General features: G+C 36.5%; 1 protein-coding gene across 1 annotated transcript in view; it reads right to left on the bottom strand.

The window, feature by feature from the left end:
• PHIP (pleckstrin homology domain interacting protein) overlaps positions 1-27,172 on the bottom strand; it is a 94,814-nt gene that overhangs the window by 36,095 nt on the left and 31,547 nt on the right. The window contains exons 11-15 of the mRNA XM_021390245.1: positions 14,923-15,051; positions 9,719-9,944; positions 7,751-7,888; positions 6,478-6,661; positions 5,396-5,519 (exon numbers count right to left, since the gene is read on the bottom strand). Of these exons, the coding sequence (XP_021245920.1) occupies positions 5,396-5,519; positions 6,478-6,661; positions 7,751-7,888; positions 9,719-9,944; positions 14,923-15,051 (801 nt within the window). The remainder of the gene's footprint in view (positions 1-5,395; positions 5,520-6,477; positions 6,662-7,750; positions 7,889-9,718; positions 9,945-14,922; positions 15,052-27,172) is intronic.

Below are 27,172 nucleotides of genomic sequence, written 5' to 3'. Positions count from 1 at the left end.
AAAGCAAGTAACACCACTGTTTACATATTGTATCAGGGTGCTGCCAAAAGGTAACAAGCTACTTTGGGTAAGACAGTATCAAAACAAGAATTTTAAAAAGTTGTTACCCACAAGGGAAAAGATCACAGAAAGGTTGAGGTTGGAAGGGACCTCTGAAGGTCATCTCCGTTAACCATGCTGCTCAAGGAGAGACCAGCAAAGGGGCAAAAAGGTACACAGCTTTCACATCTTGTCAAAAAATGTAATTTAACATCATTCCTATTCACCAAAGTTTTGCCAAAACTTGATGAGAAGCTGTAGGTCAGACAGATCCTCATTTATTTGATGGTGTTTGGGTGGCAGTATGATAGAGTACATAGCTTTGAGTGGAAAGAGAAGGTATTAAAAACTTTTTTTTTTTTTTTTTGCCAAAATGGAAACTATGACTGAACTGTTCAACAATGACTGAGGAAACACAGCTGATAGGTCTTTTTTCAATAGACATTCTGAAGAAAAGAGTTTGAAATTGCACTCTCAACTCTAATGGGAAGTTAGAAAAGAAAGCCAAGATTACCTATGATTTGAGGTTCAATCATCACTCTCTCACTCTCTCTGTATACTTTGATGAACTGTCACACATACTGACAAGTACCTTGTATCATATCCAAGGCTTCCATTCAGTATCAGAGCACATCTATTGATACTTTAGAAACTATAGCTGCTGTCAGAACAATTTTTCTGTGAAATACAAGTGATGGCATTTCCTGTATTTGAAAGGGACAGATACATGTCATCTGGACAGAGCTGAAGGACTTCTTAACACTATTTCTGAAGACCCACTGATACAGTGGAAACTCAGTGGTGTTCTAGCAACTTCCGAATTAAAGCACTGTGTTCTACTGTCCTCAAGACCTCGACTCCTCCAGGAAGCACAGCATTGCCGTGCTTTTATACAGAGTTGCAGAAATCTTGATAAGCTATCATATTGTTTCTTCATCAGCAGGATGTACTCTGAGAATCGTTCCTCCTTCCTTAAGGCAACAGGAATTAGCCTTTACTGGCAAATTAAGCAGCAGTAAGTCACAAGCAAGAGTCCAGTATCAGAGCCCCAGTATCAACAGATGCTCACAGACTTCTTAAGACAAAGAAAGGAAACTTCGGGTTGTGGGGTTGTTTTGTTGGGTTTTTTTGGGTTTTTTTTTTTCTTTTGCCTTGTTATAAATTAATAACAGTAGTTTGCCAAATAGTAGACTTTCAGCTAAGCTACAGATACTACTGAATACGTTATTCACTACTAGCTTTCACCATATCCTGGAATAAATATGTGTAGTAAGACTTTGGAATCTCCTTAAAACGTTATTATAGATGCTGTTCTTCCCTACTAACCTACACTTTGGCTTGAAATCCAAAACCACAGAATCATGATCAATGCTACGATTGATTCCTGCTCTCCTTTCCATTTTTTTTTTCCCATGTTTCTGAATCATTTTTATTAAGAGAAAGAAAATGTTCCTTTATCATTATTATATGAATGAATAAATTTCACAGATTGATATAAAAAAAAAGTATTTCCTACTGTACAAATACAACTGAAATTTAATTAAAATAATGTTTCATCTTTTTCTAGATTAGCTGATGTTATTTTAGAATGACGTATATTCTACAATTCTTTACATTGTAACTTTTTGTCATGGTTTTGTGATTTTCGGTTATTGGTATCCCACATCATAACATCATGTAGTGGACATACCTAGTTCTCAGAAGAGAAGGACTACTACAGTCCCCACGGTACTTTGCTCCTTTGTTACCATTTTCCAGCCGGAGGGAAAAGATAGAAGCTCGCAGTATAAAAACTTGCAGATCACGAGACCTCGTCCCTTTTTCCGCCGTCTCTCGTCTTGGCAGCACCTCGCTCTCCAGCCGTCTTATCGTCGGTAGTAGAGTAAGGCCTACCTTGATTTTGGGACATTCTCTCTCTCTGTATTGGATTTATCAGCTTAAATTGTAATTATATTGTATTATAGCATGTTGTTTTGTGTTCCGATATCTTATTTAGTAAATTAGTTTGTTTCTCCTCAGATTGTTGCCGCTGTTCTTTGCTCTCAGGGCCATCTCCTTACCCTTTTCCCCTTTCCCCTTTTCCCGGGACGTGGGCCCTTGGGTCCCCCGTCCCCTTTGTCACGGAAATCAGGCCTAACACCCGTAAACCGTTGACACTTTTGGGCTTGAAGATTTGTCATGGTTTTGTGATTTTCGGTTATTGGTATTCCACATCATAACATCATGTAGTAGATGTACCTAGTTCTCAGAAGAGAAAGACTACTACAGTCCCCACGGTACTTTGCTCCTCTGTTACCATTTTCCAGACGGAGGGAAAAGATAAAAGCTCGCAGTATAAAAACTTGCAGATCACGAGACCTCGTCCCTTTTTTCTGCCGCCTCTCGTCTTGGCAGCACCTCGCTCTCCAGCCATCTTATCGTCGGTAGTAGAGTAAGGCCTACCTTGATTTTGGGACATTCTCTCTCTCTGTATTGGATTTATCAGCTTAAATTGTAATTATATTGTATTATAGCATGTTGTTTGGTGTTCCGATATCTTATTTAGTAAATTAGTTTGTTTCTCCTCAGATTGTTGCCGCTGTTCTTTGCTCTCAGGGGCATCTCCTTACCCTTTTCCCCTTTTCCCTTTTCCCGGGGCGTGGGCCCGTGGATTCCCCGTCCCCTTTGTCACAGAACTGGGCCAAACGCCCGTAAACCGTTGACAAGATTACTAGAAGGTAATGTTCCCCCAAGATTATGCTTGAGGTGATCCCCATCTTCTTTAGACCATAAGCTCTCTCACAAAACTCTTAAGAATTCACTAAGTACAGAAAGGGTTACAGACTCAACATTACTGTAATATAAATTACAAGGTATGAGTATCAAAATCTGTATTTGCACTGAAGGTTCAGAAACATTTAAATGGTATTTTCCAGTTCTACCTTCAGTCTAACACAGCTTGTAATTAAAGCCACACAGTCCCTGTAAAGAATCGCAACAGAAGAGCTGCTCAGTTAATTTCTATTAAAAAAAATCAGAAATATCTCACTACAGTTTTTGAAATGAAATCAGTCTTGCTTTGCTTCCCTTGTCTTTAATTTTATCATGGACATTACAGAAGATGACAATTTCTGATCACCATCCTATTGTTTTGACTCAATAAAGCAAAAATGTACTCATGCTAACTATAGGCAGCAACAGAAATTGCTAAAATCAGAGCATTTTATCTAACTGGGAAACTTAATCAATTGGGATCAAGCACCCTCTCCTCCCTGCAGATTTGCTTATTTCAAGTCCATTTGATACCTACTTACATCTGAATCCCTCTGAGACTTACCTCAAGGGATTTTAATTATCATTATGCTTCTCATCAACTCAAGTCTGCCAATAAGAAAGATTTAAAAGAATAAACAAAATATCAGTTTTCTTTTCTGAAATGCTGTAAAATAGAAGTATCGTGCATGGTATCAGAAGGATTTCAGTAAATGTCAGTAAATGGTTACTGAATTCACCAAGAATTACCAAATGGAAAACTTCACATACTAAAATGCAGAGATCTTGACTGTCTGCTCTTTCCTCAGAATTAAGGTGGAAAGTGACTAATGGATTGGCCAAGTTACTGTACTCATAACCCACACATTCTGGGCATAAAAATCCAGATCACAAATCTTTCAGACCTGAGATAAATGAAGAGCACACTCTTCTCTGGGTTAACAGAAAAAACGGAACAAAGTTTTTCCTAAGCTACCTTTTCCTCTGTAGGATTGTAAGGGAATAAATACCTACAAGGAATATAGGGGACAACATCTATATTATTTTCTTTCTTTCAAAGATGTAATAAAAGCAATTGCTGAAACCAAAATTCCATGCCCACTAGTCTACTCTGCTATTTTTATGCCCCAGTGATATTTTAGAACTATAAACCAATTAGAAATACAAGGATAAGCCAGTAGAAATTCTCAGAGGAGGAGAGACCTTTTTCCCAAGCCTTAGCTTAAGCAAGCAGGAAGAAAATCTACAATTCAGAATCAAAATATTTCCCCTCAGTTCAACATTATTAAAATTAGTGAGCGCCATCTTCCATTGTTCCTGAGAGATAATTATTAAATTTTATGATATTCTGCCATTACCACCTCCAAAACCATAAAGGACAAAGAGCTTCATATCTCTGGATATAAAATTTGGCAGATAAATTGAAAAAAAATGTTCAATTATTCTCGAGCAAAAATTTAATGGCAATGCATATAATTTAAATTTGAGAAAGAACTTGAGAAAGAAATTGAAAGCAGTACTCAGCATCTGAAATTTAATTCAGATTGCTTTCAGTATCAGTCCCTTTCCTCTGCAAGGAAATTGATTACATACATCACAGGAATTAAGAATGCGGTCAATAGCAGCACAATGTTTTATACATTTGCTTTCTTAGATTTTTCCACATTGGACTTCATGATTTTTACTTTTCGGTGGACAACCTGCAAGCATTCTTAGAGGCATGTATTTTCCTAAGGTCTTAATTAAGGGTTAAACAGTCACTTCTAGAATAAGCGTATTACAAAAACCAAAGTATGTGTTCTCCTATCCATTTGTTTAACATTTACTTCTTTCATTACAGATTCTGGTTAGTTATTTAGCATAAATAAATGCTAAATTATTGGTTGGTTACAAGAGCATAAAGAGAATGTGATGCACAGATAAAACCAATTTCTAAATTAACAAGACGTAAAGTGATTTTGGTTAATACAGAATATGCAGCCTTCCTTTTCTTACTGCTATACAGGCTAGTAAGATTAATTTATTTTCAAAGGTTCATGAAAGCATCAAGGCAGTTATGATGACAGTTTCATTTTTAGCAAAGCAGTCTCCTTTCTATTTCTTCTTTCCCCTTTTACTCTTTTCTGAAAAATACACTCCAGGTTCAGCAAAATGCATGATTTAAGAAATGCCACAGAAATTTGCATTACAATTATTAGCCCACCACGACAGAAAATAACCAATTCTTTAATTGTAGACTAACTTAAACACATTAAACAACTCTGACTTAAATTTTAATTGAACGTTTCCACAGAACACTATGTTAAACTCTAGACAGCTGCATCAAGATGTATCGATCAACAGTGACAGCCACCCTACGGCAAAACACATCCCCAGAACCAGATTCGCAATGCTTCTCACGCAGGGGAGTTCTGAGAGTGATCTCAGCTTATTCAGAAAATAGGGGACAGTAGGGACATGTGTCCTTATTCCGTGGAGGTAAACAAACTCCCATACCCGTGTTTTTCAAATTTACAAGTGAGAATAGTAATGTAAATTCATGTGGCCTAACAAAGAGAATTTATTTTATGCTTCTTACTGTGATTAAGTACAAGCGTTTGTTTACCTTAGAGAAAGTAGGTATTTTGTTTTCTCTCGGAATGTGACTCATTACATGTTTTCTCTTCTCTTCTGATCGATACACCCTTACTTCTTCTTCTCCCTTTGCTGTTCTCCATTCTTCCTGCCTACTGAAAATAGAAAATTAAGATGTTAACCTTAAAGCAAAAATACTATCACTGAAGAGATTCTCTACCAAGTCATGGAATAAATGTCCAATAGCTGTGACGTGCTTTGAACAGTAGTTTCTTTGTGTAGAGTCAGAACTGGCTTCAAAATTACCCTTTCCAGATAAAGATTTCAAGTGGCAAGAATTGAGTACATGGCTGTGTACTTTTCAAAGGACATCTGACTTAACTATTCCCAAAGCCACAGTTCTAAATTCAAAAGCAACTTTCTTGAGAAATATACACAGAATCTAAAAAACGTCATTGAAAAGTACTCTTTCTTGGTTATTTACAAGATGCCAATTTCTGAATCTAAAGAAAACCTGCACCTTTGTACATCAAGATAGTGTCTTAGGATGTTAATTATCTTCCTTAAAAAAGATTTCCAAAATTTAACCATTCAGAAAATCCTCTTTTTACACAAGAATTTCCATCTTATTTCAAAAAGCTAGAGCAGCTCAAATCCAGTTAGTAGGGTTTTTTTTGCCTTATAGATAGAAGTATTCATCACAAGAGTATATGACTGAACAGAATAAAGTTATTTCAAGTTTGAAAATAAAAGTTCACCTCAGGCGCTTAACAGGTCAACGCCCCAGCTATAAAATGCCAGGGACAAACGCAGTTGAAACATACTGTAATGCTATGCTACAAGTCAGAAATCATCCAGGCAATTAGACTCTACTGCATACACAAGTTAAATTACTTTATCATTTGCAAAATCGTTTTTTTTTTATTCACATTACTTGTATAATTCCAAGGTGTTACAAGGGACAAGGAAACAAGAACTATTTCAGACAAACTGATTTTATAAGAATAGAGACCACAGAAGAGAGAAAAATGCTACACAAATAGGACTGGGGCAATGTTCAATTTAATAAAGATCACAAAATTAAGATATACTGCAAACTGGGCCTTTGCTTACCTGGCCACACCAGAAGACAGTTCAGGCACCACAACCCTTCGACTCCAAGCCACAAGGTCCCGCTCAGTTGCTATTTCACTTCTGGGTGCATTACTATGCATCTGACGCACACCTTCAATTTGTCCACTACGTCTTAATCCTATATTTGGTGGTGAATGAACTTCGGAGGTAGAACTTACAGATGCTAAAAAAAAAAAAAAAAAAAAAAAAATCAATAAGCAATAGCTGTACTTAATTGGAAATTTTTAGGGCAACATCTAAAAAGAAAATTTCAAAATGAATGGAAAAAAAAGGAACAAGTTTTTTTTTTTTTTTACTTATTATTTCAGGAGAAAGTAAATATTAAAGCAATCCCTGTAACTTCCCAAACATGCTCTATAGGGCTGCAGCACTCCATTTATAGAAGTCATACCAAAAAGGAATGAAGGCATCAACACTCAAGAGAAGTAAAATGTCATGCGTCTCATTGATTCACCGCTCTTTAAAAATGTCTTTGGAAATGTTTACAAAAAAATGATTTGTGATACTGTTATCTAAAATGATTTTATGAAAATAAGTGATCTCATGCAGTCAGTGTATTCCTTAAACAATTTTCTACCTTGAAAAAAAAAAAAAACCACAACACTGCAAAATACTAGGAATCCAAACTGTAAGATTTTCAAACAAGAAACTCAATTGGATTAAAAAAAAAAAACAACAAACGTAACAGGCACAACAGAAAAAAAAATCCCTACATATGCAACATTCCACAAACACCTACAATTGTAGCAAATATTTCAGCATTTTTCCACACTTCACACACATTATTCTTGCTTACTTGGAAGGATTATCAACCGAGATTTTTTTTTTAAGCATTGAAACCTACCCTACCCTGTAATCTACATTAAAACATGGAATAGCTATTCTGAGATACAAGTGGCCCTTTCCTCCTTTCTCTCTCCTGCTTCCTTGTTTGAGACAATTCAGATTTCCCTCAAATAGATGGGCAATTCCAGATTAAACAACAAAGTAGTAACATCTAAGGGAACACAGTCACTGCAAATCCCCTGAGAGAGCACACAACTTTCACAAAGACAAATTTGTCATGTTAATAATTATGAGGTTTTGCAAAAGTAGGAAAGCAATACACAGGAAAAATGAATGATGTTCTATCATTCTGTACCTCTTTTCTAGTAGCTCAACAAAATCATACAAAACGATACGTAATTAATTCCAACTGTCACATGGTTCATTTGAAAAACCAGAACACCCTCACCACACCTGTGAAATTTACCTCTACTTATCCGGCTGGTACTACTAGTTCCTGCCTCCCCAGAACGTCTCTGATCCTGCTCTTGCTGAAGTCTTTGAATCATGCTATCCAGTGGGCTAACTTCTTGGTTTGCTTGTTGACTAAGGACTTGATTCAATCCTGTGAAGAAAAACACAGAAGAGAATAAACACACAAATGTTAAAGAATCCTGTATCACAAACTGCTCATGTATGCTTTTAGCTTTCAAATTTACAAGTACAGTATATAATAATTTGCTTAAGTATTGGCTAAAGCATATTTTAATAGTCTTTTCCTTTGTGTTTTTGTTTATAAAACATAAATAAATTGAAGAAACCATTGATTATGCTATGCAGTAAGAATATAAATATTTAAGACAGTGGTCTCAGTTTCAAAGTTGGTTTAGTTGACGTCAACTTCACCAAAGCAGCAGTTTGAAAACATGGAGTGAACTCTGGTATAACCACAGTTAAATGTTTGCCTTGCTACACAAGTCAGAAGTCAGATTTATTTGGTGATCTCATAAACAGACTTGTTGTCTTGTGAAAACAGTGGGAAATACTACAAATAACCCCAAACTCATCTTAAAAAAAAAAAAAAAAAAACTGCTTCCTAAGCAGAAGGATTTTTTTTTCAAGTATCCAGCCTGTGAAATTTTGCCTTCGCACATAACAGCAATTTCAAAAAAAATCAAATAAGAAAAACAGATGCATACTCTATTTTTTCCAATACACCTGGTTCAAAAGAGCTTCAAGCAACATCTAGGGAGTAAATTAAGTAAGAGTATCTGAACAACTCCTATTCTTTTAGGCCACTACGTAGAAATTCTTGACAAGAAGTCAACTGCCAGTGCTCTGAGTGAGACCTATCAATTTCCACAATAAAGTTTCAGAGAGCTATTGAGCTTCCTTAGCGGAAGGGAACATAGTAAATACACAAAGTTTAGCCCTGGATAAAATTGTACATACTGCTGATAAACAGTAAGGAGGTAGAAAAAAATCCTCAGTCTCTTCAGCCCTCTGTCAGCCTCGTTGATGGCTTCCTGCTATCAAATGAAACACTATGGACATAATCTTCCTATAGCTATTCACATGTCATCATTAAATTTAATAATACTGGGTACATGTGTAGGGTCTGGTTTGTTTCAAGATATTATCTTTAAGATTGTGTCCAGTACATTTCCAAATTTAGAGAATTTAAGAATGCCATGTTTCTCCATGTTGCAACTATAAATACAAAGTAAAATTCAATCCTTTATGGAACTCTAATTTAGCTTCAAAGCCACTATCTAAAGAGATAAGATATGGCATACATTGAACAGAAAGCTTTTTTTTTCCTTCTTACAAATGCTTCATAGATAGCTTTTCCTCCTATAATTTTGGAAGACTTGTTAAAATTTTCTCCACCCATATCTCCATCTACATGGACCACATCCAGGCAGTATTCCACAGTGACACGCAGAAAGTATGCCTGTTCATCACATATAGTACACGTGGAGAATAAGACTTTAGAAAAATGTCCTAGATTTTCCATCCTTATCAAAACTTGAGAGCTCTAACACCAAACCAAAGCTTAAGCTGAGTGTCTTTATCTTCAGAGGAAGAAGACTTGCATGTTTCATACTTTTCTTTAATGTGTTACCTGTTACAACTGATCTGTTGAAGACCAGTCCATTCGGCTTTTTGATGTAGGACATCTTAATCCAAAGAGATCAACTGAAAGCTTGTTCAGCATCATATACTGTTTTCAAAATGTTCCAAGCTAACTCATATTGTAGCATCAACTAGTACTAATCTAATTGATGATAGACAATTACTTGTCTGTCACAAGCAATCAGTGCCAAGAACTTTTCAAAGTTATGTGAACTACTACTCTCAGAAACAAAGAAAAAGAACAATGTGAGAGGGAAAATGTATAACATCTACAGGCAATTACAAAAGCTATGATGTATCAAATTGAAGTTTTCCATACCTGAAGATGTCACTCCCATCTGAGGAATAAGCTGTTCCTCCCTGCAGTTTTCACGACCAGGAACCAGCCTTTGATACCTTGCAGGATGCGGGTTGCCATCCACATCAACCAAAAATGGGGGAGGCATAAGGTGTGGAGCCTGCTGTGTCTGTTCATCCAGGACAAAGTTGTTGGCATCACGGATAAGGGGCCGATAATCACTATGAAAGAACATCTGATCTGCTATCTGTAAACAAAGTCATTTTGTAATATATATATGTATGTATTTTTTCAAAAAGACTATTAATAAACAAACAGAAGAAAATACTGCCAAAAGTATTTTTAACAATGTTACTGGCAGTCACTTTTGCGTAAGCATAAGCAAGATTGTAAACTGCTCTGTTTCTCTCACTTCAAAGAGGAAAAGTAAATGACTATCCTCCAGCATTCTCTTCCTATAGTCTCACTACAAGGAAAAGAACCCACAGGTTTGACGACGGGGAGCACTTGAAAAACAGTGGAATGGAGCAATATTTAAATACTTGTAGATGTTTGACGGAACACAGCATCAACATATCAAAAAGGTCACAAATTTTCACATACATACATCTGATAATGCAAACTATGCCGTAGACTTATGAACTATGGCATAAGAAGAAGAGAATAAGGAAAATATTTATCACACTGCATCACTGCCAAATATTTTATCACCAGAAGTCAAACATACAATTTTTACTATAGTGCAAGGTATGCAAAGAAGTTGCAGTAGCTAAAATTAAGGTGATTTAAAGCTAAAATCTTCAACATCTAAATTATTTCAGTCCATTTGCTCATAATTTACTATAGTTGACTATCCACAGACACTGAAGATGAAGGAATTCTTTTGTCCAAATAGTATGTAAAAAGGCTTTTGGCACAACCTCTCACTGGCACACACATCCCAACACTATGCAATCAGAAAGACATTGAACAACAAGAAAAGAGAACAGAAGACAAATGGCAACATACATCACACATCCCAGCACTACTTATGGACAAGCAACCCTCTTGGTAACTCACATACTCAGTTTAACAAGTAAAAATAAAATCATAAAATCATCATTCACTCAGTGCAGCATAAAAATAATTGAGCAAATGATCCAAGGCATAGAGATCCCAAAAAAGGGAAAAAAAAAAACTTAGGTGTTAAGAGACAGATATTTTAGCACAGTCAGAGGAGTGCCAATGTACAAAATACTCCCTTTTCTGAAGAGCATGTTCTATCATGAACAATTCATAACACAATTTCCTGTAATTTGTTGTGTAGAAATCAGTAAGGCAGATGGTAGAGCATCTGGAATAGATCACATACAGAGGTCTAGACTCCCAATGACAAGAATTCCACCCATCTGGGTTGTAAGAAGACCAGGAAAGAACCAAACATGTCAGTTACAGAATCAGAAAGTGCCTACATGCACCTACACAATGCAAATTTAGAAAAATAAATTTACAGGAATCACGAGATCTGGACCCCAAACAAATTCAGAAAAGTTACACCAGGAAGAAAATACAAAAGATGCATGGAAAGCTACAAAATAAATTCACTTCAGGGATTCAAAAGGTTACCCTTACAAAGTACACATGGACAAGACAACATCCCACTTCAATAAGAAGCCCTGGATGGAAGCAAGTCATGTCTCTGTTAAAAAAGGCCGTATGAGAAAGATGCAACCTTTTTCATGTGTTTCATTACAGCCAAAGCTTGCTTACCAACTTAGTTGCTTCAGCTCAGCAGCTAGCTCAATATGATAAAGACACAGGTCCTTTATGAGGATTTTGCCCTGAATGTAACTGTACAGTATCTGCTACTTTCACCTAGTGCAAATTTTCCTATTAAGTATTCCCCATATTGAGAAAGATTCCAATGGTAGGATTGTTCAGATTGTGAGTTTTAATGTGCTTTATTACGTTGATGTGTTAATGGGCTTTAATGTGTTTTACTTGAGTCTACAGTGTTGTCTGTATCCCATGCTGACAAAACTTAATGACCAAGTGGAGATCTGGAAATTCTTCCTCTCACATTCAGCATTCTCACAGCATATCCTCATGCTCCCTGACACTAGATCATAAGGACCTCTTTGCCATTACTTTTCCTTTGTACTCTGCAATGCAATCAGATGTGGCGGAGAGAATAAACTATTTTTTACTCCACGATAAGAACAGCACTTCATGGAAAACCCAAGCTAAGTCCAGCTCTTGGACAGAACTCTGCAAAGCACCTACTGAAATCTCAAGAATGACCTTATCTTCATGCTAGTCTGGGTCCAGAGAAAATTCAGAAGAATTATAGGATTTAGAGAATCTCAAATGGCTACATTCATTTGCTTACATGTCCAGCAGGCAAACAGAAGTACTAATGAACAGATCTGTTTCTTGATAAACTTTTAGAGATTAACTTCACACACGCAAAGATATTGTACCACCATTAGTTCATACAAGTCCTCTGTACTTCATATTACTTGCTTCAGGTGAGAAAACTTTCCACAAGATCTGAGCTCTACAAGAGTTACTTCTTCGGTAACTACACTATGCATGCTGAACATTCAGTTTCTCCAAACTGGCACACATACACAAATACAGAGAGATTTTTTCATTACTGCACCAATACACCACACAAGAGCTGTCAATGAGAAACAAGGAACTGTGGTTTGGGTAGTCTATAGGAATTAACATCTTACAAGCCCCAGAGAGAGAGTAATCAACATGGAAGTACTGCATTTTTAGGTGAGTTATCCCTTCCTGGACAAGTTTCTATCTATGCACGAGCTTCAGAAGTGTGCATGAGCTGCCGATAGCAAGCTCAACCCATCTCTGCTGATTTTCACGCAGTCAGAAATTCCAGGAATTGAGCTGAGATTGGCTCAAGTTCCATTAAATGGGTCAAATACTAAAGGAGCCAAAAGCAAACAATAAGCATAGTCCTTTTCTAACTCTAAGCATATGCATCATCAAAAGAAGAGGAAAAAAAATAAAATCAATCCAGTGCCATCACTATCATGGCCAAGATCTTAATGAAGGAAGGGGGAAAAGGAGACTGGACAGTTTCCAGTCAACCAGAAAAAACAATATATTTGAACACAACATGACAAAACGTTCATGTAGAAAATCAAGAGTCTGCTCATAGCAAAGCAAACATGATTTCAGCTAGAATCATTGCCCTGAACACAAGTCACAAATATAAGAGTGCAGAACTGGTTATCATATTCCTTCCTCCTGTAAAAATCATTTCCCAAGATGCATGGAAACCACTTTAAAGCAAACAAACAAACAACAAACCTGTACCTCCTACTAGCACATATTCTCACAAGATGTCTGGGAAAACAAACTAAAGACCACACTCAACCAAATCAACAAAAAACAAGGAGCTGAGGGTGGAACATCATAAAACAGAGCACCAAATACCCAGCACCTACCAATACATAGTTACCTTTTTCCATAAGGCAGGTAAGAAAAAATGAAAAAAGAGATGCAACAAGAAAAGAAAGAGGTCTGTAACTTCTAAGCTGACATTTAAGATGGAGCTGCAAAACCTATGTGTTCCCATTTCTTCTATGGTCAGTAATGACAGGATTACCATGGCACAGTAGCAGCTGAAGAGAATAATTTTAAATCATCAAATAACTGAAAGCTTTTGAACAATCACTTCTTAGAGACTGCAGATAAAATTCCAAAGAACAAAAGGTCTGTAACATTCAAGGTGTGAAAACTGTTTTTCTTCAAACAGGTCTAATCCCTCACAAGGAGTTTTCAGATAGCTATGTAAATGAGACTCTTGGTCCATCACAGCAATTGCTTCTGGCTCACACTTCATTTTCAACATTTATGAGTTTCGGGGCTTAATGCACTACCAAAATGATTGGAGAGAAAAAGAGTAATTAAGGAACATGGTAAGAGAAATGTTTGATTGCATCAGGCTTTAAAGTATAGAAGAGTAAGAATACTGAAAGACAGAAGGACCTTGAAACTGATCTGATAATGCCAGTTTTCCTTGCTTGTGGTAACTCTGCTCCTGTTTGTCTTCCTTGAAAAGAAAGGGAAAGCACTCAGGTGGATTGAGCCACAGTAATGGCTACAGATGCTATCTGCTAACTAAATGCATCAAGTTATAGTTGAGAAACATGATCATAAATATTCTAGCATGCAATGCTGCTGTAACTGACATCAAAATAAGAGACAGAACACAAGAGAAATAATTGCAGTGGTTTATACGACAAAGATTAAAACTGCTTTTGTTATCCCTTTTTCAGGCTCCTCTGCACTAATATCTGACCTGGTGCTCTCAAGGCCAGTCTGAGTCAAAAGATCCACAAGTAGAAAGCAAAATCCAGAAGCCAGCACTTCAACAATCTTTAAGTACGAGCTACCAGATGCGCTTATGAAAACCTTGGAACAGATATTTCCGTTTAAGTCTTGGAGAGAAAAGAGACATCACATCTTTCCTGGGTGATAAAAGAAGCAGCACTCCTAACTAGGTAACCTGCACAGCTCAAAGGGCAGGTTCATCAACAGGGAAAAACAAACCACCACATATTATTTATAGTCACAAGGGTCTGCGGCAAGGCATCCACACTTCGCATAATGTTGAGTATATTACTAGAATAAAGATGTAATATTTTATTTACACAGTAATGGTAGAACATTGCTATGTAAGCACCATGGCATCTATAACAGCAGAAACACATTAGCAGACAATTTTTTTTTCAAAACTAGAACATATAATACATTTGCTGTAAATAGTTGTCATTCAGGCTATGCAGCGCTTCAGAACAGATACCAGGAGTTGGTTCTATTACACCTCCCCACGTTTTTCATCTTAGTTAGATACCAGAAAAATACTTAAAGCAGAATATTTAACTATTACCAACTCCACTAGTCATTATGCACATGGATTCAAATGGACACTGGTAACCTCACTAATCTCACTTAGGAGAGGAGACAGTGACTGGGTTACTTTTAATTTTTATTTCTAATTTCCCATGCAAGTAAAACATTCTTTACAGCATGTTTCTGCAGATGGAAGCAAAAGAGCAAAAAAAAGCTCAGTGTTAGTGACGGGAGTCTGAAACAACCTATATTCGTAACTGAAAAACATGCTATGATGCTCTCTCTTGAGATGAATCTCTAACAAAGTTTGCACAAACACATTCAAAACAGATAAACATTTTGACACATATCTTGTACCGTACCTTGTCATATTTGCTACTGGAACCAAAGCCAAAAATCAGAAGGTGACCGTGAGAATCAGTACATGCAAAATGCTGCCCATCAGGAGAGCACTTGCAGTCAAAAACTGCACCATGTCCTTGTCCTTCAATCTGAAATACATCAATATACAAAATAATTAAGTTACCAGAAATAAATTGTTTTCAATTATGATTATCAAAACTGTGGTGCTGATGTTGAAATTTATATAAAATCTGCAAGGTGGTGTACTGCTAGATGGAAGTTCCTTTAAAACAGCTTACTTTTTTGGCTATTCATTTTCCATTGTATTTTGAAAATAATGCTCAAGAAAGATGCCAAATTGATAGTAGTAGAAACTGACAGACTTAATCCGCAAAGCAGGCACAGTACAGGAAGTGAAAATAAAAGCTTCCCCTTGAATGTCCTGCTAATAAACCTAAACAGAGAGCTGGGTCCATTTCAGGGCTTTAGTCACTACACCCTTTCAATCCTCTGCCTTTTTGCTAAGCTAGCCCATAGCAATGGCTGCTGTGGTGCTTCAGGACACCTGCCCACTACAAAACACACTGACATTGACAACCCACATTACACAACTTAGCAACTGCCTGTTTCTGTAATTCCTACTCCTAATTTATCGGAGTGGGGGAGGTTTTGATTTGTGTAAAAACTCCACTTTTTAAAGGAGAACTGCAAAGATTTTAAAAAAGGAATTTTTACCTGATACTCATTTTCTGTTTTCCAGTTCCTTTAAGCCAGAACAAATGGGTTTTTGTTTTTCCCTGCAACCTGTCAATCAAGCAGAGGTGACCAATCACCACTCTGAATTTTCATGTCTTCAGCACCTCTTCAGAAAGCCCCTTTCTATTCTCCCCAGTAAAGGACTTCTGCATTTTCTTTAAAGCAAAAAAAGAAAAAAAAAAAAGTAATTCTTTCCCTAACTGTGGAGGGCCTATATACTGCCAGAAAAAGCAATGGTATTCAGCCTGCATGCAGAAGTACTATGCACTTCAACAGCACCTTGCAGAGGCCATCAGCATTACTGCCAAAGTTAATGAACTAAGCCTCAAAAATCCTGTGAAGCAGGTGGCACCCTCACTAAATTGCAGGCTGAGACTAAGGCAAGAAGTCCATGTCTTTTGCCCATGGTCCTACAACATATATCTGCTCCCCTGCACACCCTCCCGACAGTAAAGGCTGCTACACCTACGACCAGGGCTTCAATCATTTGACAATGGTCTTTCTTACTACAAGTACTTTCCATAAACGTTTCTGGATTGGGATAAAAGGAACATAAATCAATCCAAGTTTTATGTTCTATTTTGCCCATTGTTCCAGAAGAAATGAATTCTTAATAGAGGTATCCTATAGAAAAAGATGGAAAATAAAAACAGAGCTTCAAGTGAGTGACACTAACATTGCAACAGCTAAGAGCGTAGAATTACTTCAGGCTAAGCAAGATCTAACAACAAGGCAAAATTACAATTTTGTGCTGCTTTTTTGCATACAGAACGCTCATCTTAATCAAGGGAGATGGTCTGGAGAGGCAGGTAAAAAGGGGAAGGAATTTCATCCCAAGTGCAAGCTTTACAGATGTATAGGAAAAATCTCAAAAAGGAGCATATACATAGAGACTGCTGATTGGCTTACCCCAACAAAGGAAATATAAAAGTATCAAGCATCCTAACATAAAAGTTCTTCATAAACAGAATTTCAGGGTCCTCCTATAGAGCCCAAGAAATGAAGACCTGTTTTAGAAGGCAAACAAAGCATGACCAGGGAAGAACTACTTGCTAACTACTGTGAGGGGGAAACTTGAAAATAGAAGGAAAATAAAACAGAATCTTGGATTATTTTTTATTTTTTAATTCTTCCCAGCCAGAAATGGCTTAGATGGACCATTTTCAAGAAATTCTTGTATTTTAAGAGTGAAATGTTCGTTGGAAGACATTCCTTTCTTACGTAAAGAAAACACAGTGATCTACTTATTCAGTAATTAGTAAAGTGTAAATAGTTTTATATGGCCAGAATCTGGCGTAAAACGTGCTTATGAAAAGGACAGAAGTAGGATCGTTTAGTACAACCTCTCAAGTCTGGCATACAACTACTTGGAAATAAAGAACCTTAGTATTACAGAAACAAAACATTACTGTTAGAGATAAGCTTCCAAGGCATAATTGCTATTAAAAGCAATTGGCAAAGCCTGCCAGAGTGTGATATCCAGTATATATATATTAAATCAAAATATTTTTGTTAATATATATAAGTTACACTTTACAATGGAATTTCTTTAATAATAAAGCTAGCACAGGATTTGGTCGCTTGGAACAGAAACTAAATGTTATGTTGCAAAAAGTAAGGCTGAAATAAATCAGTGAAGCTCTAACTTTGGCAAACTAAAGGTAGGACTTGAGCAAAAAGGAAGCTTTCCTCACCCCATCCCCTTTAAGTCAAAGGTACAAGTACTGTCTGAAGACTGCATCCCAAAGAAGGTGAAATGTTTTTTCCTTTTTGGAATCTTTCTTTGCTGAATGAGAGGATATCTGTGATAGGGAGAAGACACCACTCATGAGAACAAAAAAGCACACTGGTTAATTAAGAGCTGTCCATACAATGTGAGGACTGCCAAAAAGTCAGCATGTCAAGACACTGCTGTTAGCAAAGCAAGTAGCAGGGATTCTTCAGCCACAAACAAGGAAGAACTAGTGGTGCATACAATGAAGACTAAGGTAAGATTACTTTTAGTATCAACAACTCCAAGAATTACACTATTTGCCTGCATTTTCATTTGCATGGAAACAGAAGGACATTGGTATATCAAAGAAAGGAATGTTGATTAAGAATGTAAGTGGACAGCTATTCTTTTCCTCTCGGTTTTGAAGAGTTTACTGTTCTTAAACCATACTGTTCTTAAAGATAATGGAGTTGTGAAACTACAATATACAGTAACATCTTAGATCCTTAAAGTAGTTTCTTGTTTGAAAACAGAGATGTAGTAACTACAGAAAGAGAGAAAATTGAGCCTTTTTGACCTGTTATCAACAGATAGTATGAAAGACTTAAAAGCTGGTTTTTAAGGAACACACAGTACATGGGGTAAAAATCAAGAGTAGAGGTTACCAGAAAACTTAGCAGACTTCCCTCAGTAAATTAACTGATTTTGTATACCAAGAAAATATAATTCATTTATAAAAAAAACCTAGCTGGATTTCACAGACACAGCACTGTCACATGACATAGTACTTAATTCAAATGGAACAAATTGTGATTTGTAGGACTGTGCAGTAGGTAAACTTGCTAAGAATGGATAATAGTTTCTGGTTTTGAAAAAGACACACGGAGCTAAAAGAATGTGAACAGCGAGGTTCCTCAAACCAGGTCATTTTACTAGTAACTACGGAAAAGAAATGTTTGTTGATGAAATGAACATTAGCAAATCAACCAGTAGAAACAGATATGGGACACAGCACAAGCAGTATTAACTGAAGCAATTAGAAGCCAACAAGAAAAAATGCAGTAGGCCATGAATGTAGTAAGGATCATTAGAAATAACTTACTAATGGATCTCTGCCTATCACTTCTACCTATGCACCTCCATCTCACCTTCCAACGCAAGTCATCAGCATCATTTAAAAAGTCAGTGAACTGAGACTTCTCTAGCCTGAGGTAGATACTTTCCTTCACATTAAGAGACTGAGGCAATTAACGGGAAATACAGGAAGAAAGATCACTGGTTCCCTGCAATGCATTACACATGATGCAACAACAAAAAGAAAACTACAATCCTAAAGCACATCAGAGGTACATTCAGACAAGAAAGAAAAAGCTCACACACAGCTAGACGAGTAAGCAATGAGACAAATAGAACTCTTCTAAAGGAATACAAATAATTTTTGCTTCCCTTACTCAAGAGAAGTAAATTCTAACTGCAACAGCTACAGAGGAATGTTTTCACTCATTGTGAGACTGGAAACCTCAGAGTTCAGTCTCTTAGCAAAGACACGAAGGAAAGAGAACACATATTCAGAATCCTTTAGCAGGAAGACAACGAGCCAGCTAAAATGCATGTGCACAAAAAAAAACCAAGCAACATTCAAACTTGAGAACTAAAATCTAGATTCTACCAGTCAGAACAACGATATGCCACAACAATGTTCTAAAAATACCAATAAAAAGCAGGGATAACTAATTATTATCAAAACAAATAGACTCTTGTGAATATTGACCCTACATTATAGCTGCTTGAATCAAGTCAATCTCCAGCTATCAGGAAATGCCTGGCATCTTTAGGTTTTCTTTTGCTCTAAGGAGTAATCTCTGATCTGTTATAAGCTAAAAAATATCTACAGGCTTCCTACCAAGTCCACAAAAATATCTTACAGCTCACCCATGGGTGCCTGAACTTACATAAGTCTCCAAGAAGTATTTACAATTTATTTTTTGTTAAGAAATTTTTTGTTACTAAATAATCTGCAAACTCAGTACTGTGTTTTGTTTTTGTTTTTTGTTTTTGTTTTTTAAAGTAACGGAGCATGACGATGGCTTTACTCTCCTGGATCCTTTATGTGTCCTTATATACTACTCAAAGGTGAAATCTTTCAAAAATATCAAAAACATTTCAGTAAGACTACAACTGACCAATTCAAAAGTAATGCATTTAAGTCTTATTTTAAGTCATTCTGTATTTCAGGCAAGGTTCTAAATTACAAAATTCATATTATTCCAGCAAAACAGGAATTTGCTTCAGATGTTACGAAGGCCACTACATACAAAATAAATGGACTTTAAATCTCCCCTAATGCTGGAGATTACAATAGGTTGTCCATATGAGCAAGCGGCTTGCCTTTTCAGATATTAATCCAAAAGAATCACCTCATGTGGCAGAAACAATCGATGCAGAGAGCACTTTGTTGAGCTGTCCCAAATGGAATCTGATCTTCCATGCCACGCCTGAGAGGGACTCCAACTTTTTGGTATGCCATTTAGTCTAAAACTAATCGGGAAGCTGCCAACAAGATCTAGGTAGGCAATTCAGGCTTACTGATTAATGAAAAGGAAACAATGTTGTAACTGATACGATAATGCTGTTTAGGGCTTCAGAGTTTATCAGGTTGCATTGAAAATAAAAGCAGCATGAGAAGATAAGAAAACACATTGTACAGATCAGTGAGAGAATACGCTTTCTTTCAGAAGATGAGATTGTTCATTTCGTTTTCAAACTAACTAGACCTCAGAAGAAAAGGTAGGAAAAACACTGTTAAACGGACATAAGAAGGCACAGCACAGTCATTGCCTGCAAGGAAGCATTCACTCAAAAATAAAGGACAGAGCCAACAACCAGCTCTCTGAAGGAGCAGGAGCATGCAAAAAAAAAAAAAAAACCAAACAGAATCTCAACTTGGTAGTCTCTGCTTGATTGACAACTTGCAGGAAGAAACCCTTTTGACCTCAATCAGTTGATGCTGTTTTACCACTGACACAGTAAATTCTAAAAAAAATTCTAAAAAAAAAAAAAAAAAAAAAAAACAGAAAAAAAAAGGATTAAGTTGTAATTAAATATTTAAATCACCACCGGGGGCTGAGCAGAGGGAGTCTGGTCAAATTTACAAAAAGTGGACAACATATCCATTATGAAACATATTGCTACCATCACCTGCATAGCAGTTCCCTATTTCCCCTCACTGCTTTATATAAAAACTAAGATGTGTAAGAAAAAAGACAGAGACTGGGGAGAAGGAAAAAATATCCCTCAATCCAGTAGTGTGGCAGGCTCTCCAGTAACTCCAAGGAGGGTTAGAATTACACCCTCAACAGTTTCCACTGTGTAAAACAGTAAAATTCTTACAGGATACTTGAACTTGAACTTCACTTGTTCAAGTTTTGTGCATGACTCTTTTAAGATGCTGTTCACAGCTTCAAATAGATTCACAATACATCCAGAGATCAAAGCTAAGTGAGAGTTTCTATTAAAATCTTCCAAAAGATACAGTCTATGTTGCAAGCTTGGGAAAATGTAAAAGCTTGAAAAAAGAGCCTAGCAATATGCCTACTATCTATCTTACAAAGTAATTAAGGACCCACTTGGAAAGAAATGCACGGAATCAGGAATAGTAGCAGATAACTTTAATTATGTATCGGCTAGCTGTGGATGTGGAAACAAAACCTCAGATGTTAGCTTCAGCAGTCTTATCCTTATTTCTCAATGTCTATACAATTTTGAACTTTTGTATCTAAAACATAAAGCATTTATTTGCATTAACAGGTTTACACATATTAACTAATTCCTGGCTATAAAAAGGAATCTATTCACAACAGTAACTTCATATAGTCAATGTAAAGCAAAACCATTAAGAACGTATCCACCTGCTTCAAGCTGTCTCACTGAGTGACAGTACACAATTGCTATTTCAAAGACAAGCATATAATACAACTATTTGATAGTTGTATCATATAACAATTAAATAAAACTACTGCTTTAATACTATCACTACATTTGCTAGTCTTCTGTCTGCATTTCTAGAAGTATAACTTGTTTCATTATGATATCATCTGGAACTGCAGCAGCACATTAATAGTTATACAATTACAATCATCACATAACCAGAAGAGAGTGGCTTTACAAGGTATGTAACATCTGCTTACTGATTCTACTTGCCCGAATGTTTTTGAAGACAATCAAATGAAATAAAGCAATTTCAGAGATCATCTTCAAAACACATCAAATCCGACTTTTATTTTTCTCAGCCCAAGGCTTCTCAAGAAAGAAGCAACCTCAGAAAACCAAAGAGAGCCACATTTCTTCATAGAGTAGGATCTACTTTAAGACTGGTCAGAAAACCAATGGACCTAGAAGTAAGTTTGTGAATATTCAGAAACAGATTTTACTGTTGTGATCATATGACAGCATTACCTATCTAGTGCATAAGAAGTTAGAACGTAGTCTAACAAAAGCTACTGCAGCGAAGTAATAAGTAAATTCAGTACCAATTAGCAGTTGCATGTACTCAGAAGACCTTTCCAAAACTTTTCTTCTACCTAAATTTTGCACTGCTTTTAAGAAAAACTTAATAATGCTCTAATTTTCTAAGTGTAAAAAACAGATGCTAGATTCTCATCTTCTGAATTGTAGACACAGATCTACTACTGAAGCTAAGCATTTTTCTTCACAGCAATTACTTCAGCAACACTCAGGCATAATCAATACAGAATATAATTTCAAAAATGCATCTAGACTTCTATTTCTGCGATCTCTTAGCTTCATGTACCTGACGTGGATGTAAAAACATTAAAAATAAAATTTAATTTTAATTGATAATTACATTGAAAGTAATAATATATATTCCTTTGTCTAAAAAACAATGTTGAGTATGGCATTACATGGAAATTGAGGTTTCAGCTAGACAATTCAGTCTAAGCTTCTGGTGAACTTGGTAAGACAGTGTAAGACACCCAATGCTTTGCAAAAGAAGTCATAACCCAAAGAATTCAATAGTTATAAAGTTCACAATTTCATTGATATTTCTATATTGGTACAAAATAAACCCTCAGCTTCTTGGTTCCACCCAGCTTCCCACCCCGGGAGGATGTTCACCAACTTCTGCAATACCTTCCTAATCCCAACCAAGTACATAAGCATAAGATGCCAGGAGCTTCAGAGCTGCTGTTTCCCACTGATGTACTCAGTAAGGCAAACAATTATATTTAAGTTTTGATGTGGCAACATAATGCAAAGACAAAATAACGTATATTGCTCAAAGGGTCTATAAATATTTACTTAAGGTTCCAGTAGGATGTCCTTTAATCTCTGAACTCCAAGGATGAAAGTTTCACCCTCACTTTTCTTTCAGCTTTTTTTTTTTTAAAAAAAGAACAATGACGGAAATAGAAGCGTTATGTTTATGCAGATAAATTTGAACTTTAGTCTAAAATCTCAAGTAATTTTCTTCTGGGCTGACAATTTTAGATAGCTAGGTCAAAAATCACATATTACTAACATTAAAACTGCAGCTGCAAAAAGCTCAAACTTGTCAGCAAATGGATGCTTTTCAATTCAGCTCAACACTGTACTCATTTTAACGCATTGCTTTTAATACAGACAGAAGAAACTACACTCTCCACACTGATCAAACCTTCAAATAAGCTATTTAACATTTTGTAAAATGAACGTGAAAGTCTAAGTCCTTCATCTGTTTAAAAAAAAGTTCACGTGTAAGGTTTAAGCTTCATTATCTGTTGCTAATTAATAAGCATGCTGAACACATGCAAATGACAAGAATTCCTAGTTCTAGATACAATCACAATTTACATAAAATATAAGTAATATTTTGCATGAAAATTTGGGGGTATTCATCATGAGCTTCCCACAGCAAAGTACCTGGAATGAAAAAAAAGCAGCTAGGATTTTGGTACGAAGATTAAATGAAAATATGCTCGAGTTGAAAATGACAATTCTTCCCCCCCTCCCCTAAACACAGGTTTTCATGTGTTCTGGGGAATGCCTCATCCTACCTTACGGCAACTACAGCAATCAAAGATAATGCTGTCATTGTCTGTCCCAATGAAAAAGCGTGTCTTACGCTTTGGACTGGAGTTTTTCAGAGACAGCAAAGAACTGTTATAGCATACTCTATACTTTGTCCAACACTGATGCAACAGGCAGGTCAGTCTTCCCCTGGGCCTTTGCAGTTCTGAAGGTTTTTCCTGCTGCTTTCCATAAAGCAGGACAGAGGGTGTAAGAATGACTAACGTCCATTCAAGCAGTAACAGTTACGGCTCTGTAAGAAATTATCCATTATTCTTCAACTACCTATCTGATTTCCAAGGGAAGCAACATGCAGTCAGAACAATCGTGTTTCGTGGAGAGATTAAAGTTTTTCTTTCACACTGTAACTGAAGGCTGAGGATACGAGAGAGGAAGTTCAGTGAGGATTTCTTTTTCTTCCTCCAAAAAGAATCAGAAAGTTGCTTCAACTCATTGGTTTACAGAGTTGTAATGTGTTTCTGAAGTACACTCAGGTAATTCTGTGGAATCAGCAACTTGTAACAGCTGAAGATACACAGCGTGACCTTTAAGTGTCAGAGGCTAAGGTGGCTCAGCCTTTCAACATGTTGGAAAAAGGCACAAAGGCAGGAAGATTTTGAAGTATTCAGATTTGTCAATTTAATACAAGACTGATTCAGATTTGTCAATTTAATACAAGACTGATTCAGATTTGTCAATTTAATACAAGTACAAAACATTCTTTCTGTACCAGTATTTCAAAGCATTCTTCAGAATATGATGGCAGAACTAAGGCCACCTTTGAACTCAATTTGAAGTAGCTTCCAGAAATATCATTTACCTAGAATGTGTCCCAAAAAGCACTGTAATACACAACAGTGCTCAGAGAAGATCTTAAAGCTAAGGCAGAAACAAAAATTGGTCCAAACAAAGTCTTCACAAGCATTTGGAGTAGAACTTTCTGATTACAAGCAAATGTCTGAAACGAATAAGTTCAAGCATACAGGAGGCTCCTGAGGCATGTGAATAACGTGAGATGTAAAGAAGCCTACTAATGGCAATACAAAGCCTGACTTCTTCAAGATTCAACTTACAAAATGTCAGTCCAGGAAGACAGAATAGTAATATCACGTAAGATCTTTTGGTTGGTTGGTTTTGCTTGCTGTTTTTTGGGTGGGTTTTTTTGTTTGTTTGTTTGGTTTTGGTTTTCATATATCAGGAGAACCTTTTTGTTTTTAAAATATAGGAAATCATACTCCTACTTGCCTACTTATTAATTTCCACTTTACACAAAGCAGTTTTTCTTATTTTCAACATAAAAGTAAGTCAGAAAGAGTCTGTTAACCAATATAAAAGCTTACAAGAATTGCAATGCCTATTCACAATATTTAATCGGGTCTGATTCAAGCAATTACATTTGAAGATAAGAGTGCAAAAATAAGAAAAGTGTTCTACAGTTAACAGTTAAGATTATGTAAATTCTTGCCCATCCCTAGTCCTTCACTCTTGCTACTGTACTACAGTTATCATATTTTCAGCTGCATACTTGCAAGTAGTGGCAGTCACCATATGTTCCTGCAACTGTTAAGCTATGCTGTAAACCAAATTATTAACCAAAAACAAAAACAAAAAAGAACCTCACACAACAGAGCGAAAGGCCTTTCAGTACACATCCTGAAGTTGTTTAGGAAAGATTTTTTTCTTTAAACATACTGCTCATGGGCAGCTCATTTGTGGCACAAGGAGTATTTGCTTTGCTGCAGGAGAAACCTACTCACTAAAGCTCCAGACAGAAGGAATGCCTTGCTGCAAGAATTCTGAGCCAGCAGACCTCAGCCCTGTCAGGTATTGCTGAAGGAAAGTCACAGAAATCAAATAAAAATCAAGGCAGGACTCTAACACCAAAAGGTATTTTGGGCCAGACTCAACAAACACTTTACGTGCAATTGCAACACCAACAAAAAAACAATCCAAACCAACCAAGACTTTTGCATCTTCCCAATGTAATTAAGCGCCTCCTTTTTGATCTGGAAGACTCTCAAGTTCCTGTAGCTTTCTCTTCCCATCAAACATTCTTAGAACTGAGAAACTTTTGTTAAGGCCTACAGGAATTTTAAGTGTTAGGCCAAGTTGCAACATACACCATTCAAGTGACAATCCTGGAATTCCTAATAAACCAAAACTGTTAAGTCTAATAAAAAGCAACTCATTAACAACATCTGAAATAAAATGGGCACCGTAACAACTGGGCAGTGAACACCTTTTATTATTATTATTTTATTTTTTAAATGGCCTAACAGAGCACTAGTCTTGCAAATTCAAGGTTTTACAAAGCTCGGAGCCAAAGACTTCAATTTACCTAGAACAGATGTACCTAAAACAACGTGCCTAAGATTCAAGATTCACACCTCTCTGCAGCAGCATGACTTCAAGAGTAAGTTGGGGAAAAAGTCCAGTCTAAAAATTCACAGATGAAACAACCTCCTGAGTAAGCAACAGGCATTGAACTGAACACCCTGCCATCTAGCAGAAAACAGAATTTAAGTCTTCTCTTTCCCAGCTGAATATTTAACTAGTATGCAGTAACAAAGAGCTGAGTGCAGCTGCTATCCATCCCTGTGTCTTCTTTTCTGTTTGTGAGAAGCTGCCTTACCTCACAAGGCACCCAGATGCCACACTGCAGTCTGGAATAAGAAGTGGCAATTCAAATGCATCTCTGCACCCTCTGTCACCAAGTAGCTCTTGCAAGACACCTTACCATTCAGCATACTTTTTTCCTGCATCCACTAAGACATTCAAATCTAATATACTGTTCAGTACATTGAGGATGTGCTAGGATATCACATTCCACTTTGGAGATTAACAACCATACTCTCTAAGAGCTTAGGTGCCAAAACTGTCAAGTCATTCAGTGCAGTTAGGCCCTGGGTAATGAGCCACAGTTTCAACATTTACTAGGTTTGCGCTGTCCTTCTGTAGCAAAAACAATGTAAGCTCTAAAACTAAGTGGAAGCAACCACTTAAGGTTTATTAACCTGGGATTCTTTGTAAGTCTTCTAAATGTTCATCTATACAAGGAAGTTACAACCTGTGAAATTACCCTAATATTACAACACCAAAACCACAAACTCAGTTGATTGCTCGGAAAAAGGAACGACAAAAATACACAAAGAACACATTTTACAATAGCAGCTGTATTAAATCAAGAATGGCAAATGTATTACACAGGCTACAAATAACAAATGGTTGTATTTGCATGTGCAATTTACAGTCATTCCAAAATTTATTTGCTGCATCTCAAAATTGTTTAAAAAGCTTCTCAATTTTGATATTCCTATGGCAAACTTCACTATTTGGGGTAGTGAATATGTTCCTTGAGTTTAGCTGACCCAAGTCTTTAAGCTAAGTCAGTAGTGTATGACCAAGAACTAAGTTATCAAGCTGCATAATTTAGACCAGTACAAAAGTCTATCACCACAGTGAAGACTACAAGTGAAAACATGGAATATATAAATTATATACATACTTACTGAGAGTAAGCCCATATGTGTAGACAGTCACTTACATTATCAAGTTTTACTGTTAATTATAAAGACCAAACCCCAGCAGAAACCAAAGGTGTTTCAGATTCAGTTGTGACCATACTAACTAACTGAATAGCAAATTCAAAGTTAAAAAAAAAAAAACTCAAAGAGAATGTTCTGCATGACACTCAGCCTCCAAGTGACATCTGTCTGCAACAAATAGAGGAACTG

The sequence above is a fragment of the Numida meleagris genome, chromosome 3 (assembly GCF_002078875.1).
Source record: "Numida meleagris isolate 19003 breed g44 Domestic line chromosome 3, NumMel1.0, whole genome shotgun sequence".
NCBI lineage: Eukaryota > Metazoa > Chordata > Aves > Galliformes > Numididae > Numida > Numida meleagris.
The sequence above is the reverse complement of the archived record's forward strand: the minus strand, read 5'-3'. Positions and strand labels throughout refer to the sequence as shown.